General features: G+C 41.3%; 1 protein-coding gene across 4 annotated transcripts in view; it reads left to right on the top strand.

Annotated features, from left to right (window-relative positions):
• The window catches only part of LOC124286625 (CDK-activating kinase assembly factor MAT1-like), a 65,092-nt gene that overhangs the window by 26,297 nt on the left and 21,787 nt on the right, over positions 1-17,008 (top strand). For all 4 annotated transcript variants that reach the window (XM_046723007.1, XM_046723009.1, XM_046723010.1 and 1 more), the window contains one exon: positions 10,921-11,048. In XM_046723007.1, coding sequence (XP_046578963.1) covers positions 10,921-11,048 — 128 coding nt within the window. The remainder of the gene's footprint in view (positions 1-10,920; positions 11,049-17,008) is intronic.

Genomic DNA, 17,008 nt, shown 5'->3' with positions numbered 1-17,008 from the left:
AGCGGCCCTCAGTACAGTTATCACCATGAAGACGGGTGTGAAACTGACTAAAGTACCAGAGATACTAGCTCTACTACGCTCCTTTAAGTTGGAAGACCAACAAGAGAAATTCAAAGCACCTGCTTGAGATCTCACCGTAGTCTTACAGCATCTCACCAGTGATGCTTACGAACCACTAGGAAGGACATCCTATGAGTTTCTAACACATAAAACTCTGTTCCTGGTCGCCTTGGCAACAGCAGCTCGGATGTCAGAAATACATGCTCTGGACTTTGAACGAATACGATTTGATGCACATCGCAATATCATACATCTGGGATTGAGATGGGATTTCATAGCAAAGAACCAATTGCCCAGTCAGCCAGACAGGCAATTCCACATCCCAGCACTTTCATCAGCTCTTGGACCACAGGATACCCAGGATCTATCCTTATGTCCAATCAGATCATTACAAATTTACCTACAAAGGTCTAAGATGAGGAGACGAAAATTCAAGCGCCTTTTCATCCCTTTATCTACGGAGACACCTACAGAAATCTCACATACAACAATATCAATATGGGTGAGAGCCGTCACATTGAGAGCCTATAAAGCAGCAGGACTCAAGCCACCACGAGCCTCCAATCCTCATGAAGTTAGAGCACTGGCGTCGACACTTGCTCTACATGGAAATTGCTCAATCAAGACAATAATGGAAAGCTGCTTTTGGAAGTCAGAGACGGTGTTTGCCAACCACTACCTCAGAGACATTGCTACCGAGGATGTCTCCGGTATCCACCAGTTTGGCCCTCTTGTTGTAGCACAACAATTGACGGTTGCTCAAAGACGCTGAGATGAATTTCACCCTTTATCACATGACTTGTAAAAGCCGACACTCGGAAGAGTTGGAGCTTAGAGTCCGTGCGCATGTCTTAGATAGGCTAGCATGAGTGACAGACCCTATACTTGTAAGGACTTACTCGTATATGAAGAAGGGTCACTTCTCCATTGATGCGGAAATCAAATCATGGAGTCGTATAAATCCAATTTTACTGTCAGGAGAAGCGGTTCCGGAAAATCTGACAAGTTGTGGTCCCCCCAAAACTCATCAGAGGAAGCTGGAAGGAAGGATCAGCATAGTACTACAAGAAGTTCCCTCAGGGGGGGTATGCAGGACGTAAATCAGCATGGAATCCAGAGTGGCTTGACCCACCACCGTTTCCGTTGGATTCTACAAGCAATTAAGCATGAGTCAGGATAAGGAAAAATATGTAATGTTTTTATTAAAATTGATATTTTATACTTATCCTGACTCATGAGGTAAGCCCTCCCAACCTCCCCTCATGGCACTCTGGATTCCCTGTAATCCAGGTGTCGGGCGCTTATTCAGGAGAGAGTGAGGGGCATGTCTGATCATGTGCCGCATTTTCCCGCCAAAAAGTCACAAGGGAGATAACACTGGGTGAGTGATTTTACATCCGCTTTTTTTAAGGGAGCTTCAAAGGGGATTCAAGTGTTCAACTATCATTCGCAAGAAGAAAGAGACAAGCAATTAAGCATGAGTCAGGATAAGCATAAAATATCAATTTTAATAAAAAAATTACATTTTTTTGTATTCGTAGTATGAGTCCAGTTTGTGGTAAACAGATTTAATTGTTGAAGGTTTGCTTGATGACAGCAATTTTCAGTTCATCTGAATCCGAAATAAGTGACAAAGAAAGTTCAAATTTTTAAGCTTAAAATGTCTCACACTTGGTATCTCTCCCATCTCTATCAATCCTGAGTGGAAACGGCTTGGAACCCTCAAAACGTTACCAGTTTCAGAATATCTCACAAAAATGCACCCAGCAGTTATCACCACCTTCTTTGAGCCCTTATTCCAGTAAATTATGAAAAGGAAACATTGTAAGAAGTGTAGAGTTACTTTTTCACTGTGGATGTGGATCCTCTCTCGTATTGCCCTGATTGCAGAGAAACTTGTTTTTGGCAAGATCATTATCCAGCTTGTGTGTAATTGGCACAGGTTGATTTCAGGATGTATTTGGACAAGTTTATTTAAAAAGAGTGTCAGATTAAGGCTCAACTTGGGAGTAAGGGCATTGAAGAAGATGAAAGTGGTCGTCGGAGAGCGAAGGGGGCATGAATGAAAGAACGATTAGTAGAGGATCACTCCTTATCTCTTAACGAAGAATCTGACTTCTTTTTGACTGGAGATTTGATTACTTCTACAGATTATGAACCATTTGCTGTCAGGGATCTTGAAACTATCACCTAGTGTTTACCTGGGAGATAGTGTTTTTGCTTAGTGAAATCCATAATTTGTCCTTATCCTGACTCATGCTTTATTGCTTATCCCCCTTCTCCTTTCAATGGTTACGTGGAAACTTGAACCCCTTAGTTCCCTGAAGAATTGTAAAATCACTCACCCAACGAGTTGCCTCCCTTTTCCCGACAAAGCTGTCCCAGGAGACTTGAGCCCAGCTCTCATCCCTCTCTCCTTCATCGCTCAAGCAGACAAATGGGTGGTCACTATGGGTCCTTTTGCGCCTAATATCCTTTATATTTTGGCCTCTTTATCCAAATTAAGGCCATGAATTGTATTTCGGTTTTATATATATGAAGCCACTAGTTAAATATGCAAAACTTGACAAAAATGACTTTAAAAACTACCGCCCGGTTTCTAATCTGACTTTTCTCTCCAAACTTATTGAGAGAGCAGCTACCAAGAGGTTGATGGATCACTTGTCAAGCAACAGCATCTTAGACGAGTACCAATCAGCTTACCGCCCACACCACTCTACCGAAACTCTCCTTCTAAGAGTGGTAAATGACCTAAGATGCCTGGTTGATAGAGGTGACGTGGCAATTCTGACACTCTTAGATCTGAGTGCGGCATTTGACACTGTGGACCACAAGATTCTTCTCCATACTCTTGAACATAACTCTGGAATCGGCAGACAAGCACCGGCCTGGTTCTCTTCATACCTGTCTGCTAGACACCAGTCAGTCACAGTGTCGGGCAGCATCTCACAGAAGATTACTCTGTCATGTGGACTTCCACAGGGATCTGTTCTGGGCCCAGTGCTCTTCCTGATTTACATCAACTAACTCTCTCTGATCAGTGACAAATTCTTAACACCACACTTTTCCTATGCAGATGATAACCAACTCCTGACAAAGTTCAAACCAAATAATGCCCAATCAACGTTGAAAGAGATTGAGAATTTTACTTTGGAAATCAAGACATGGATGCTTGGCAGAAAACTAAAACTGAATGACACTAAAACAGAGGTTCTCGTTGTTGGGAAACCAAAGAGCTTGGAGAAATTGAACATTGATAGTGTGAAGATTGGTTCAGCTAACATCACACCGTCAGCTGTGATAAAAGATCTTGGTGCTTATATTGATTCGGGCCTGTCTCTAGATTCGCATGTGGATAAGTTGTGTCATACCTGCTATTACCACCTCAGACTCATTGGGACAATTAGGAACATCCAGATTGGATTACTGTAATAGCCTTCTATACGGACTCACCAACGGACATCTCAATAAACTACATAAAGTCCAAAATACACTAAACGAGACCATATCACCCCTGTACTCTCATCATTACACTGGCTCCCAATCAAGTTCCGGATAGACTTCAAACTTCTTTGCATTGTGTATAAATGTTTGCAGAATCAAGCTCCTTCATATCTCTCTGAACTTCTCACTGTGTACTCCCCTACCAGAACTCTCAGATCTTAAGACCAATGCCTTCTCTCCATTCCGAAAGTTCTCCTTTCTTCCTTTGGCAAGAGGTCTTTCCAGTATGCTGGCCTACTCTCTGGAATTCTCTCCCTCTCCACATAAAGCAGTCTCCCACATTGGAAACTTTCAAAATTAAGTTGAAGACTTATTTTCCAAAGCCTATCCCTAAAATCAATCTTTCTGTCATCAATTTCAATGTATACTTATTTACTATTTTATCCTCTGTAAACATTGTATGTATGCCTTGAGCATGTATCAGTGGGTGGAAAATGGTGTGCTAAAAATATCCATTTTTATTATTATTATATATTATCTTCACGATGTAAAAATTTGTGCAAATTTTAACTAATTGTTGTGTTTACACTCCGTTGCAGGTGACTGTTTACATATGGTAGTGTGTCAACAATGCAGGCTACGGTTTTCTGCGGCTGATCCACACCCTGTGTGTTCTTCCTGTGTCATTCATTCATGCTCTTTAGTCTCATGTTGTAAATATTGTGCGAATTTATCACCACTTCAATTTAATATATATTTATTAGCACGTTTACACAAGGAAATGGAGAAAAGGAAGCATGATAGCAGGGCAGCTGCTGATATGGGTGCCTCTCAAGCATCGGAGTGTGAGTTGTTGGAGCAATCTTTGGAGATTCATTCCAGGGTTTCTCCCTTCTCCGTCGCTCTTACTGAGACAGCTACACAGCCAGCCCTAAGAGGAAGTCCCCTCTTAGGGAAGAGACTGAACTGCAGAGGTTAATTAACTGCAGAGGTTAACTAGATCAATGAAGTCCACAAAGGTAGCTACATCGTTCGAGTATGCCTTGACGGCATTAGATAATCACCATCTCAAACCGCAAATCATCATAACTTCTTTTCAGAAGTCGTCGACTTCCACCTCTACGGGGTTCGCGAACCCTAGCACACAATCACAATCATCAAAATCTTCAACGTCGAGAAAGAAACATTCATCTCAATGTAGATCTTCGTCTACAACATCAGGGTTCACGAACCCCTCGGAGAACAATCAACCAGCATCACCTTAGTCTGCTTGTTCTACTATTGTCTCCACACAGTTCGCAGAAGGGTTCGCAAACCAGTCTACCTGTAATCAATCGACTTTGTCTCTACCGGTGAACCCATGTATGCCTAACGGAGTAATACAGACTGCATTCGTGAACACTTCAGGTAATCCTACACTACCGTTGGACCAGGATTTTGTGGCTAATGTCACACGACAAGTGGTTTTAGCCGTGCAACAACAACAAATCAGCCAATCCACTTCAACGAGGAAGCAGCGGCCTCAGATACTAGTGTTCATGAATTACAGGATTCAACTATTTTCACAGACTCTGAGGTCTTATCGTGGATAGCAGATGGGTTACCGATAGCATCGCCAATACATACCTCTAACCCGGCAGAGACTTACTGCATAGTCGACGAAGACTTACACTGCCGATACCACCGATTAAGCCAATATCAGAGGTCCCGTCTAACCTCAAATCAGCATTCGCGAACGCTACCAGATCTCAAGGACAGTATATGCCACCGTTTTACGGGAAGAAATTTCCCTATCACAAATTGGATCCATTCTTCAGGGCGCCAGATATAGATGACGACTTCCGTCTCCTAAGCGACTCTAAATCACGCAGCTATAGAGTTGAAGATAAGAAATGACAACATCTACACACGACTACAAGAAGGATTCTTTTTCAGACTAGCTAGATCCCGGGCTATTAATGAAGCCTTTATCAACACATTCCAGAATCCTGAAATGGACATGGAAAGGATGGTCTTATTGGCACTTGTCACCCAAAAGAAGGATGAAGAATTCATGTCCGACCACCTTGCATCTCACATTGGCGGGCCTGACCTTATTGAGATGACAAGGGCTCCTCTCGTCCAGTAACTGGCCAGATTGTTATACTCAGTCGTTACTGCGTAAATGATGGGCAGCACCAACTATATTTGACAGCGGCATTAGACCAGAGTCTCGGCCAGGATACCAAGGATCAGATGCTCATCAGATCACTGGAGACTATGAATAACATGTACCGGCAGACATCACATTGAGACAATTTAGTTCAAAATTCCAAGGCATACAGAGAGCCAAAGACAGGAAACCAGCAGGATTTCGAGGAAGCAAATCAGGCAATTTTCATCGTCCATTCGGCAATTCAAGAGGACGCTCCGGGAGAGGTCGTTCTTCAGGAACCTCCCGATTCTCTCGCCAATGACCTAGTATGGTGATCTACCTAGACTATCAACGAAAACCAGACAAGTTCAAGATGGTGCACTTACCACAATTGTGACATCTAATCAGACCCAACGACTACCTAACAAGCATAGATCTTCCAGATGTCTATCTGCACATCCCCATACATCCGACCTCAAGAAAGTATCTACGATTCCTGTATCAAGGGCAGCATTATCAGTGGAGGGTCCTCCCCTTTGGAATTTCCTCGCCTCGTGGCTATTTACACGTGTGACAAAGCCCATAGTCTCCTTTCTACATCAGAAGGGAATTTGCAGTGCTTCTTACCTAGACTTAGGTCAGCACAAGACAGAGGAAGGTTGCATGCAGTTACACTGCTTCCTTCAACCTCACTTAGACAGTTTACAGAAGATATCTACCTCTCAGAATCTGAAGGAATATCTTCTTTGGTGGACAAACAAGTCGAACATCTGCAATGGAATGTATTTACAAGAGCCGTCCTACAATCTACATCTCTTCGTAGATGCATGGAGAGCACACTTCAGTGAAGAGGTTGCATCAGGAGTTTGGTCACTAAAAGACCATAAACATAAATCAACTGGAATTCAAGGCAGTTCTCATCGAGAAATCAAATACTTATGATTCATGTGGACAGCTCAACAGTAGCTTCTACATAAATCTTCAAGGTCAACGAGATCAGCGCCACTACTGCAACTGATGTTCCAACTCTTCAACCTAGCGGACAATCCCAACTTATGGATGAAAGCTTATCACATTCCAGGAACAAAGAACGTCCTAGCAGACGCCTTATCCAGACTGGTCCGACCATCTCCCACAGAGTGAATGCTGCATCTGGAGGATACTTTAAGATGTTCAATTTGAAATCTCTACGATGATAAATGGAAAAGTTTTGATCTGTTCACTACCCGCAATCCTCAAGTAGCAGAATACTTATGCCATTTGAGAGCTACTAGACACTTGAAGGGATCTACACTCACAACATACTTGGCTGCAATGAGCTCCATTATCACCATGAACACAGGAGTTACACCCACTAAAGTACCCGAACTCGTTGCTCTACTGAGATCATTTAAACTAGAGGATCAGCTGCAAAAGGTTAGAGCTCCAGCATGGAATCTCAACATAGTGCTGCAACATCTTACCAGCGACGACTATGGACCACTAATAGACATAACTTTGGAATTGCTAACTCAGAAGACATTATTCCTCCTTGCCTTAGCTACAGCGGCTAGGATGTCAGAAATACACGCCCTCGACTATGGGCGAACTAAGTTCAACTCCAGAGAGCATGCTGCAGTCCGTCTGGGACTAAGATGGGTTTTTACAGCTAAGAATCAACTACCTGGCCAACCAGATCATCAATTCCATGTCACGTCATTGTCTTCAGTCCTCGGACAACATGACACAGAAGACTCGTCATTATGCCGAGTCAGAGCTTTAAAAATATACTAACAACGGATTGCTACAAAAAGGAGGGAGTTCAAACGTCTCCTTATACTGCTATCAACCGCCACGACTATTGAAGTCTCCCGAACTACTATCTCGTATTGGATCAGAGCTGTCATCCTACAAGCTTACAAAGCAGCAGGGCTGGGCCCTCATGGAACCTCCAACCCACACAAAGTTAGAGCATTAGCCTCGACATTCGCCCTACATGGGAATCGCTCTTTATCTTCCATCAGTGGAGGCTGCTTTCAGAAATCAGACACTGTGTTTGCCAAGCACCATCTTCAAGTCATCGCTACAGAAGATGATCCATCAGTTTAACCCACTTGTGGTAGCACAACAACTCATGATTCCAGCTAGAATATGAGAAACTCACCCCTATCACGCAGGCTCATTGATGCTAAGGTAGCAGACACGTTGCCATCGGCGGAGAGTCCATGTTCCCCTGTCTTACAAGATAAATCAGTGCATGAGTGATATAGACTCAGTTATGGTAACGCCCTTGTTTTAAAGAACAAATAAACTTTGTTTTTTTGTACTCTTTTAACTATTACATATGAAAGATTTATGGTTAGACATATGCGGAACACCAAATTCATTCTTAAAAGACTTGTGGTTAATTAATACCGAGCGATTAAAAGTTGCCAAAAAGTCGCCTGCTTCACTCTCGCCCGCCAACTAACGAAACCACAGACAGGTTACGTAACTCTGTCGCCAGAGCACTGCAGTGACGTCCTCGTACTTTAACTATAATAGTTCAGGGCGAAAGTGTGCTTTATATTACTATACATGGTGGTAGAGCGAACTGTATTTCTTAAATTGATATTTTATACTTAATCTGACTCATGATATAAAGCCCTCCCAACCGTCCCCTCTCAGCACTACAGGCTTCACTGTAAGACCCAGTGTAAGGCTTTATCAGGAGAGAGTGATGAGAGTCGGGCTCCAGTCACATGGAACAGCTTTGGTGGGAAAAGGGAGGCAACTTGTTGGGTGAGTGATTTTACGATTCTTCAGGGAACTAAGGGATTCAACTTTCCAAATAAACATCAAAAGGAGAAGGGAGATAAGCAATAAAGCATGAGTCAGGATAAGTATAAAATATCAATTTTATCATAAAAATTACATTTTTGGATGTGAATAGAAAGTTTGAGACGGCTTGACAAGGGAATGTTTATCTTGGTCTCAGATGGGAATTTGGTTCCATGAATCAAAAACCTGGACAACTGAATAGATTGCTTACTATCCATCCTTTGTTGATGATCCTGGGCCCAGATGTGGAGGATCTGTATTTGTGTCTGGTTCATGCTTTACTATGTTACCGTGACGATTGGAAAACTCCGATGTGCTGGGAGGACACTGTTCATGCCTCTGTTGTAAGTGTCTACATCACAAGTATCGAGAACTTCCTCAACCATCTCAACACCAAGTATCCTCGCCCAGTTCACTCTGGAGAAAGACTCAGACAACCAACTAAATTTCCTGATGTCAGAGTCAAGAAAAAAGACAACAACAATATTGTAGACCAGTGTGTACCGTAAACCCCCACACAACAACGAGTAACATCACCATTTATCAAACTATCCCCCACCAATCAAGAGAGGTATAATGGCTCCAAAACCATCTACTCAGTACCTGAACAACTACAAGCAGAACTCCAAAACCTGCACCTCAAACTACCCTTCTGTTTAAACAGCATCGTCAAAACCACCTTCAACCCAAAAGATAAGTCCCCACATCAACAAACAGCCTGCTTTAGATAGGTACAGCTTGTCTCCAAAACAATGCACTCCTCAAACAGCAAGTCAACAGCAAGTGGGCCAGAGAGACAAAAACCAACAGGACAATCTCCAATCCAATGGCCGACCAGCCCCAACACCTACAGGTGACCCTACAGGTGCAGTTTACCATATACAAAGTGACATTGGTCACTCATATATCATTGAAACTTCAAGGCTCTTTACTGTAACAAGTAAGGAACACCAAACCTGGGTAAAAAACAAACACTCTAAATCCGCCATCTCTGACCACATCCAAGCCCAGCCAGACCGCCGCATGAAACCAGCAATCAGGTCCACTAGAAGATCAAGAAACTACTAGAAACCATTCACATCAAGAGACTCCAACAAGCCATCAACAGAGACCAATGATATTACATCCCTACTACCCACCATCAACTCACCACAAGCAATCTTGATGCTATCTCTCATTATTCTCATTGTCCATCACATTACAGGCTACCTCAATAATCTCTCCCTTGTTTATGCTTTATTGTGTAAACATCCATGACACTTTGTACATCATCCTTGTCTATTGTGCAAACATCCATTAGCATTATCATCCTATACATTACTGTACATTCGTAAGTGTACTAATATATAAAGCCTTTGCCAACAGTACTGTGCATCGCTTGCTTGATAATGGTGCTAGCATCTACACCAAAACGTCGAATATGTTGTAATAAAAAAGTTGTACATCTATAGAACTATCTCTCTTGTTCTGCATTGGCATAAATGCAAAGTGTATGATAGATGAAGTTTAAATGAACTGAAGATTTGAAATTAGCTTGCATGTTTATGTGCCTATCCTTTTTTACATACTAAACTCTACCTGCCCCTCTACGGTAATTACCAGCCTTGGCTCATGACTCATGAGGTCACACAACCAGAGGGGCAAGTTGCACATACTGTATGGGCAGTCAGAGCTGTGATATTGACAAAGGTGGTGATATCTGCTGGGTGCTTTTCAGTGAGAGGTTTTGCAACTGGAAACATTCTAAGGATTCCAAGCATCTTTCCACTCAGGATTGATACAGAAGGGAGAGGTGGAAAGTGTGAGATAGAATAAGTATATTGATATATAATTTATTGGGAAAGACTTCCGTCTGTATCCTCCCTTAACCCTAACCCTAACTCTGAGCCTGATAATCCAATGTCTGTATGCACAATGTCATTTTTAAACTTATTTTATGGCTTCTAGTCATATCATATTACCTGAATATATGTATGTATCTTTTATTAATTGTAAAAAATTTAGGGGGGATACCGGTGGAATGTTACAATTTATTATAAAATTTTCAAATTTACACTATGGGGATTTCGGAGCAGAATATATCCCTTGTACCCCATGCTTTGTGCGAGAGAATTGTGGTGTATAACCAGGCTCATGAAATGTCGGGGCGGTGGGGTAGCCTAGTGGTTAAAGCGTTGGCTCGTCACGCCAAAGACCCGGGTTCGAATCCCCACATGGGTACAATGTTTCAAGCCTATTTCTGGTGTTCCCCGCCGAGATGTTGCTGGAATATTGCTAAAAGCGCGTAAAACCAAACTCAGTCAGTCAGTCAGTCATGAAATGTCACCTTGCCCCAAGAACTCTCACAATCAATCTCTGTTTTACCTGGCCAACATTCAAATCTTGGGTCCATCACCATATGCTGCTTGAATATTGCTGATGGTAAAGTAAACCAACATTTGCTCACTTTTGGTTTTTAATATTCATTTGAACTTGCCTTGCAGGGTCACCATGACACTGTGCTGCCGTTGCCTGGTTGTGAGGACAATGGAGATGCATATATGTACCTGCCTTATGACTTGAACAACAGCGGCCCCAGCCTGATTGACCAGGAAGCTATACATAACCTAGGGTAAGACTCACAAGGATATATCTAGTGTACAACAGGTAGCAAAGCATAATGGACATTACAAACTGCACAGTGACTGCTACTATCCTCGTGGATATTTGGTAGATAAACCCTATATGTTTTCAATTTGGATAAGTGTAGTTATTCCTTGTATTGCCAGTGTTGTTGCAATTTTATTAGCTGGAACGCTTGTTCTGGAATCCAAAAAATGGAGTAGTGCCCAAACACTACCCCACTTCATCTGCCTACATCTTGCTAAGCCTGGTTTGTGGTCAGTGCTACATTTTTTCCTGAATCCTTGATGTGATCCCTTTTTACAAAGGTTAATGTTTTGTATTGACTATTTGTTGTTTGTACACATGTGTATTCATTTAAGTCTCAGTTATGTTTTATCCATGTGGGTTTTCATGTTTACATGATTGGTAGTTTGGCCACGTGCTGGTAGTTGCATCAAACCTGGTTGTCATGGCCCCTCATGTGAATTTCCCATTGTACATTTTAGATGGAGTCTCTTTTACAGACGGTGATCCGACCAATAATCTGTTTGTGGATGCTTTATCATCTTGAAACTCAAGTACAACACTGGTACATACAATAGATTGGAGTTTGTAGCAGTCATTTGGGTCTTTCAGCAATGTGCAACATTCTCTCAGTTTCCCTTGTATGATGACAGATGACGCTGCAGTGGTGTACAAACAAATAGGGATCAACTCTCCCCCAACTGCCCTCAATCTGGCAGCTTGAATATACCATCTGATTGGTACATCTTTAGATGAAGCATCACCCTCATCACATACCATTAGCTGTGCACAAGTATGCTTTTTATTGTGACAAATAAACCGTGGAGAAACCCTGAAAATATTACCACCACAGTGTTCGACAAACGACTTCCAGTATTTATCTCTCCAGTTGTGGATCAACCAACAGTTGGGAAGTTCCACATTCATACCAGCCTCCACCTATGATGCTTCCATGAGTTCTGCAAAAGAGCTGAAAAAAGACTACTCTTTGATTGATTATAGTCACGCCTTATTGGCCAACTGGGATTTGGAGCTGGTACAAAGTGGCCCAGAAATCCCGTCCAGTTGCTAGAATGGTGGAACCTCACTTACACTGACATCATCAGCCTGCAGAGTTGTTTGGTCTGCATCTGTAGCACATCTTAAAAAGCCCTAACTAACAAAGGCTTGTCTAGGAGTGCAGCAGAGATGTGAAGGTGTCTTCATGACATGAAGTGGAACTTGTTTTTTTGTTATGCAGAGGAGGGAATGTATGGCATCTGCACTGAACTCCATGGTATCAATCTTAGTCAACCTGCAGTGGAATATGAACCTAAAAGTGGTTCTGTCATTTCTGTATGCCAGGGGTCAACTCAAAGCTGCGAAGGGTCACAAGGTGAACACAGCTCCAGCAGATGAGGTGATTATCAAAGGCTTATGACAAAAGAATCTGACACATAAATTTCTATTCTGGTGGAAGAGAATATATTTAAGATTTGTCATGTTGCCCAGTTTAGCTTGATGTTTCCAGTCATACCTTTTCTTACTGTTTGAGAGTTATATTCTGGAGGCTTATGCTGGCTATTTCATCTCAAGCTCACAAGCCTCTTCACACAAAGTGCTTGGCTACAGACTTTGTCAAGTGCTGCTCCTAGTCTCCGGACTCTACCTTCACCAACTTTACAGAAGGAACTTAGTTAAGCACCCCATGACATATCTCATCCTTGAATGAGCCCCGATCTTAACCCTTTGGAGCATATCTGGGACATGATTGGTCGTCATGTGCAACAAAGGAATCCTCCTGTACAGAACCTGGTTATTGTTTCGGGCTTGTTGTACAGAGGTAGTAGTTATGTCAGTAGCGCAGGCCTCTACATTACGGCGGTGATTGATGATCCCGGATTTTTAAGATTCCTCCGTCATCTACAATCCGATCTTCAACTTTGATGAATGATTCGATTCAATGAATCTACCCTTCGACAAAGATATCAGCTCTACAACCACCCGGTTTGACATATTTGTCGAGAAACTTGACGATGATGTGAAAGGAAGGGTGCTGAGGTTGACGAAACAGACCATGATTACACCCAGCGATACACCACAAAGCTGCTGCGAGTAGTCTGTATACAGTAACAAGACTCAGTGAAGCGTTGCACAATATTCCTGAATATCAAGCTGGTCTATTTATGCACAGTTTCTGCGTGTGGTATCAGCAGTGATGTTTGGTCAAGTAGCTAGCGTCACTTTACCCAGATTCTATGGGTTTGGACTCGCCTGGTTAATTGATGTCCGTGTTGTCCGTTTTTTTTACACTATTGCATTGTGGGTAGCATTTGCAATGGCGGACTACTGTTTGTTTACCGGAGACTTTTGATGATACAGTCACTATGAAGTGCCCTGACAGACTTGTCTTGAACCCACGAAGCGGATACCTATCCCAGCCTTTAATAGACCGATCCAGTCCCGGCCGATAAGCCCCGCCCACTTCGTTTTTAACGTTAGGGGGGACAACCACGGACTAATCACAATGGCGTCACCGCCGGCGAAATGTACGTGATTGCGAATGTTGTTGATGAATTATGCTTGTTGTACTTTGGTATCCGTCGTTTGTGAATGATATTTTAAAAGGAAAGTTATACGTATTTTATTTTCAATATATTTTAGTTGACAGGTTGTATAATTGGCGAGTGAAAAAGTACTTAGATCTACATGCCCGATGAAAAATCGTCTCAGACTGGGAAGCGTATTTTCTACCAAATAATCGATCCGGCAATTCACGTTCGTCTAACATATTAGCAGGGGAAAGGTAACTGAATTATGTTTGTTGTTTTTTTCTCAAAAATTCCCATCGTAATATTATAAAAACCGTGAACACAACCACATGTTCAAGTTACAGATCGTTCCGGTATCTATAAAATAAATTGTCAAAACTGCGCGTGCCACCTTTATTTATTTATCCGTTGTTCAGCTTTAAGTTTGAGAAAACTTAGGTTTCTACCTTTCAAGGGACAACGCAGGAAAGCAGTATCCCGGTCTACTACTTCGTCCACCTTGTTTGTCTGTATATATATTATCTGGAAAACGTTACTGGACCTGTTAACACAGTATGTTTCCATGGATGTATCTGGACATACCAAGAAGCAAATATTCAGCAGATAATCTGCAGCTATTCTCAGTAAAATTTCTCTCTTCCAAATCTGTACACCATCCTAAAATGACACTGAATATAAGGAAATCCATTTTTTAAATAATCCTTTCCAATTTATTTTTCTATGTGTACTTAGTTATGGAATCCTAATCTTCAAACCTCCACTATAATGGACTTCAGGAACTGCCAGCATTTATCTACAGGTATGTCACACCACCATAAACACAAAGAATCCAAGATACAGTCTGCACCTGTACACTGACACATCTTCCATAAATAGGAAACGTGTGATGCAAAATCTTTGAACAGAGGATCCACAGTTATCCGTACAATTAACTAGCATTGAAACAGAATGTTACACAACATACAAATATACTGCTTTTTCTTTAGAGATATTTAACTGCTAACTACTATTGTAAACAAGAGGCAAAGAATATATTCAAAGTTTAAAGCTATTTGTCAATAAAATTACATATTGACATTATTGCTTCTTAGACAATGATAATCTTTGTTTTATTAGATCTGAGACCATATCCCTTAGGGAAATAACACTAATTCTGATCTATTTCCTTTCCTGAGATACTTACTAGTGTCATCAAACTATATTATAGTTGCTTAAAAATTTGGTAAAAGTCATAACAAAAGTTTAGGAAAACATACATGAAAATGTCTTGAAGCTTTCACCTCCTGCAATTAAACCAGTGTGCATTTTAATATGAATTTAAGCCTATTTTCCAAATAAGCACCAACAAACCTTGAACAATTTGTCCAAAAACAACATCTTAAAAAACACTACTTTGGCTCAGTCTTCAAATATTGGTAACCTCCTCACAAGCTGATGAATTCTAAGAAGTATTACATGAAATCGGGGTTGAATGTCATGTTTCAATATCCATTCCAGTTACATGAACAGTCAACTTAGAATTCTGTAAGTTACTTGGTTCCATGACTGAATAATGCCTGGGTGTGACCAAAATGTAGCCTTTGTTTTTCTTTCAAATTCTCTGGATGTTGAAATAACTTTATTATGAGTCACTCTCTGAATAAACATATTATTTAAAGACCAAATATAACTTAAAACAAACTAGCTATCTAAGTACCAAGTGTTTGTTCAGCCATGATATGTATATAGTGTTTTTTTGCCTAGTTCTGCCTTAACTTCACATGAATCTGATCATTGAGACAGTTAAGTAATTATTAATAATTGATTGGAGTATTATCTATTTTATTACCTTTCCACGTTTCCTGGAGGAGGCAAGATTCTTAAAACATACCTTGCTATCATTTCCAGTGAATAATAATTAAAATGACAGAACTATGTTATTACTCCTAAAGTGTACCAATGTACCCCCACCCCACCCCAAACCCAACCTTACAAGTAAAAAAATTATACTTTGACAAAAAATCAAAACAAATAATGTTCTCATAGTTAGGAAATAAACTTATATTTCACTCTGTCCGATATTCCAGAAAGTCACTATTCTTCTGACATTTTCGTTTTCGTCTCCGATTCACATTTGAGTAAAGCTAAATCAATTCAAGGTCCCATCTCTTTATAGATATTCTGAAATATTTAAGACATGGTTTTACAGACACTCATGAATTAATTTTGATGTTTAGATATTGCGTGATAGGCAACTGCTGACACTGACAATATTTCCATTTGGATAAAAAAATATTACTCTTCGAATGTTTTGCACTATCAACAGATACTGTACTGTACATAGGCCTTCAGATTGTGCTTGTGAAACTTTAAAACATCCTAAAATGTGTGACAAATTTCAGAATATCTAATCGCTGAATGCAACCATATCCACCACATTGTTCTTTAATGTAACAAGTTTTGCTATTTCGATCGACCCTAACCGAAAATCAGCTCGCTTTCAGATTTGTTTACATTGTGTCACGGCTTTCTCACCTGTCTCATTTCAGGTTTATGGTGTACCAACTCAATGCCCAGTAGTGACTAAAAGCGTGAAGCAAAAACAATTTTGTAGTTACAAGAATTGTCCGTGTTTATAACACTTGCAAAATCCTAAACTGCTATTTGTTGTCATCAATTGGTAATGATTTTGCACATGTGCAAAAGTGTGTAAATTCGTGCAAATTCGCATCTGCAGGCAGATGTAGGTTTCGTGAACGATGGTGCAGACATTTACCTTTTCGTTAGGCCTATCGCATTCCTTGATCCGCCTCAATTTTTTTGTCTTGATCGTAATGGTTTTGTTAAAGGGACACATCAAATTACAGCAATATGTAATAGATATAGCGAGTGTAAATGGCATAATTCAAAGCACATCGCTTCGAAGGCATCGTTTGACCCCGGAAATAAGTCTGACAAATTCACACAGCGCGCCCGGCCTGCTGATTGGCCAAAATTGACGCATGCGCCAGTTTTGATTGACAGACTGGATCGGTCTATTGCCAGTGATGATGAACGGTGCCATTCCTGGTAAGAGTGATTATGTCGAGTTTCGTCAGTCATCCGAGAGAAGCAGTTTACCAAGGGTGTCAGACAGAATCGCCCGAGAACGCTTTCACTTGGCTAGGGTTACTCGGTGTTTTAGCTTAAGCCCTCAGTTCAGAGGTCACTGCAGCTATGTCTGGACTGTCCGCAAGCATCAATTTTACTACCTTCGTTTCCTTTACGAACGTTCCTGGGGTCACTGGTCTTTTTACCTCCGCCATTCCATCAACTTTATGATTGTTCCGGTAGATTGACGATCCCTTGCCTCGCATCTACTAGCTTTTCACTCCATCTGGCGGACCAACACTTCATTTGGCGAACCATACATTCCTGCGATCACTGATTATAC

The sequence above is a fragment of the Haliotis rubra genome, unplaced genomic scaffold (assembly GCF_003918875.1).
Source record: "Haliotis rubra isolate DU_JTF1 unplaced genomic scaffold, ASM391887v1 Scf388, whole genome shotgun sequence".
NCBI classification, from domain to species: domain Eukaryota; kingdom Metazoa; phylum Mollusca; class Gastropoda; order Lepetellida; family Haliotidae; genus Haliotis; species Haliotis rubra.
Note: the sequence above shows the minus strand (reverse complement) of the source record. Positions and strands in the feature narration are given on the sequence as shown.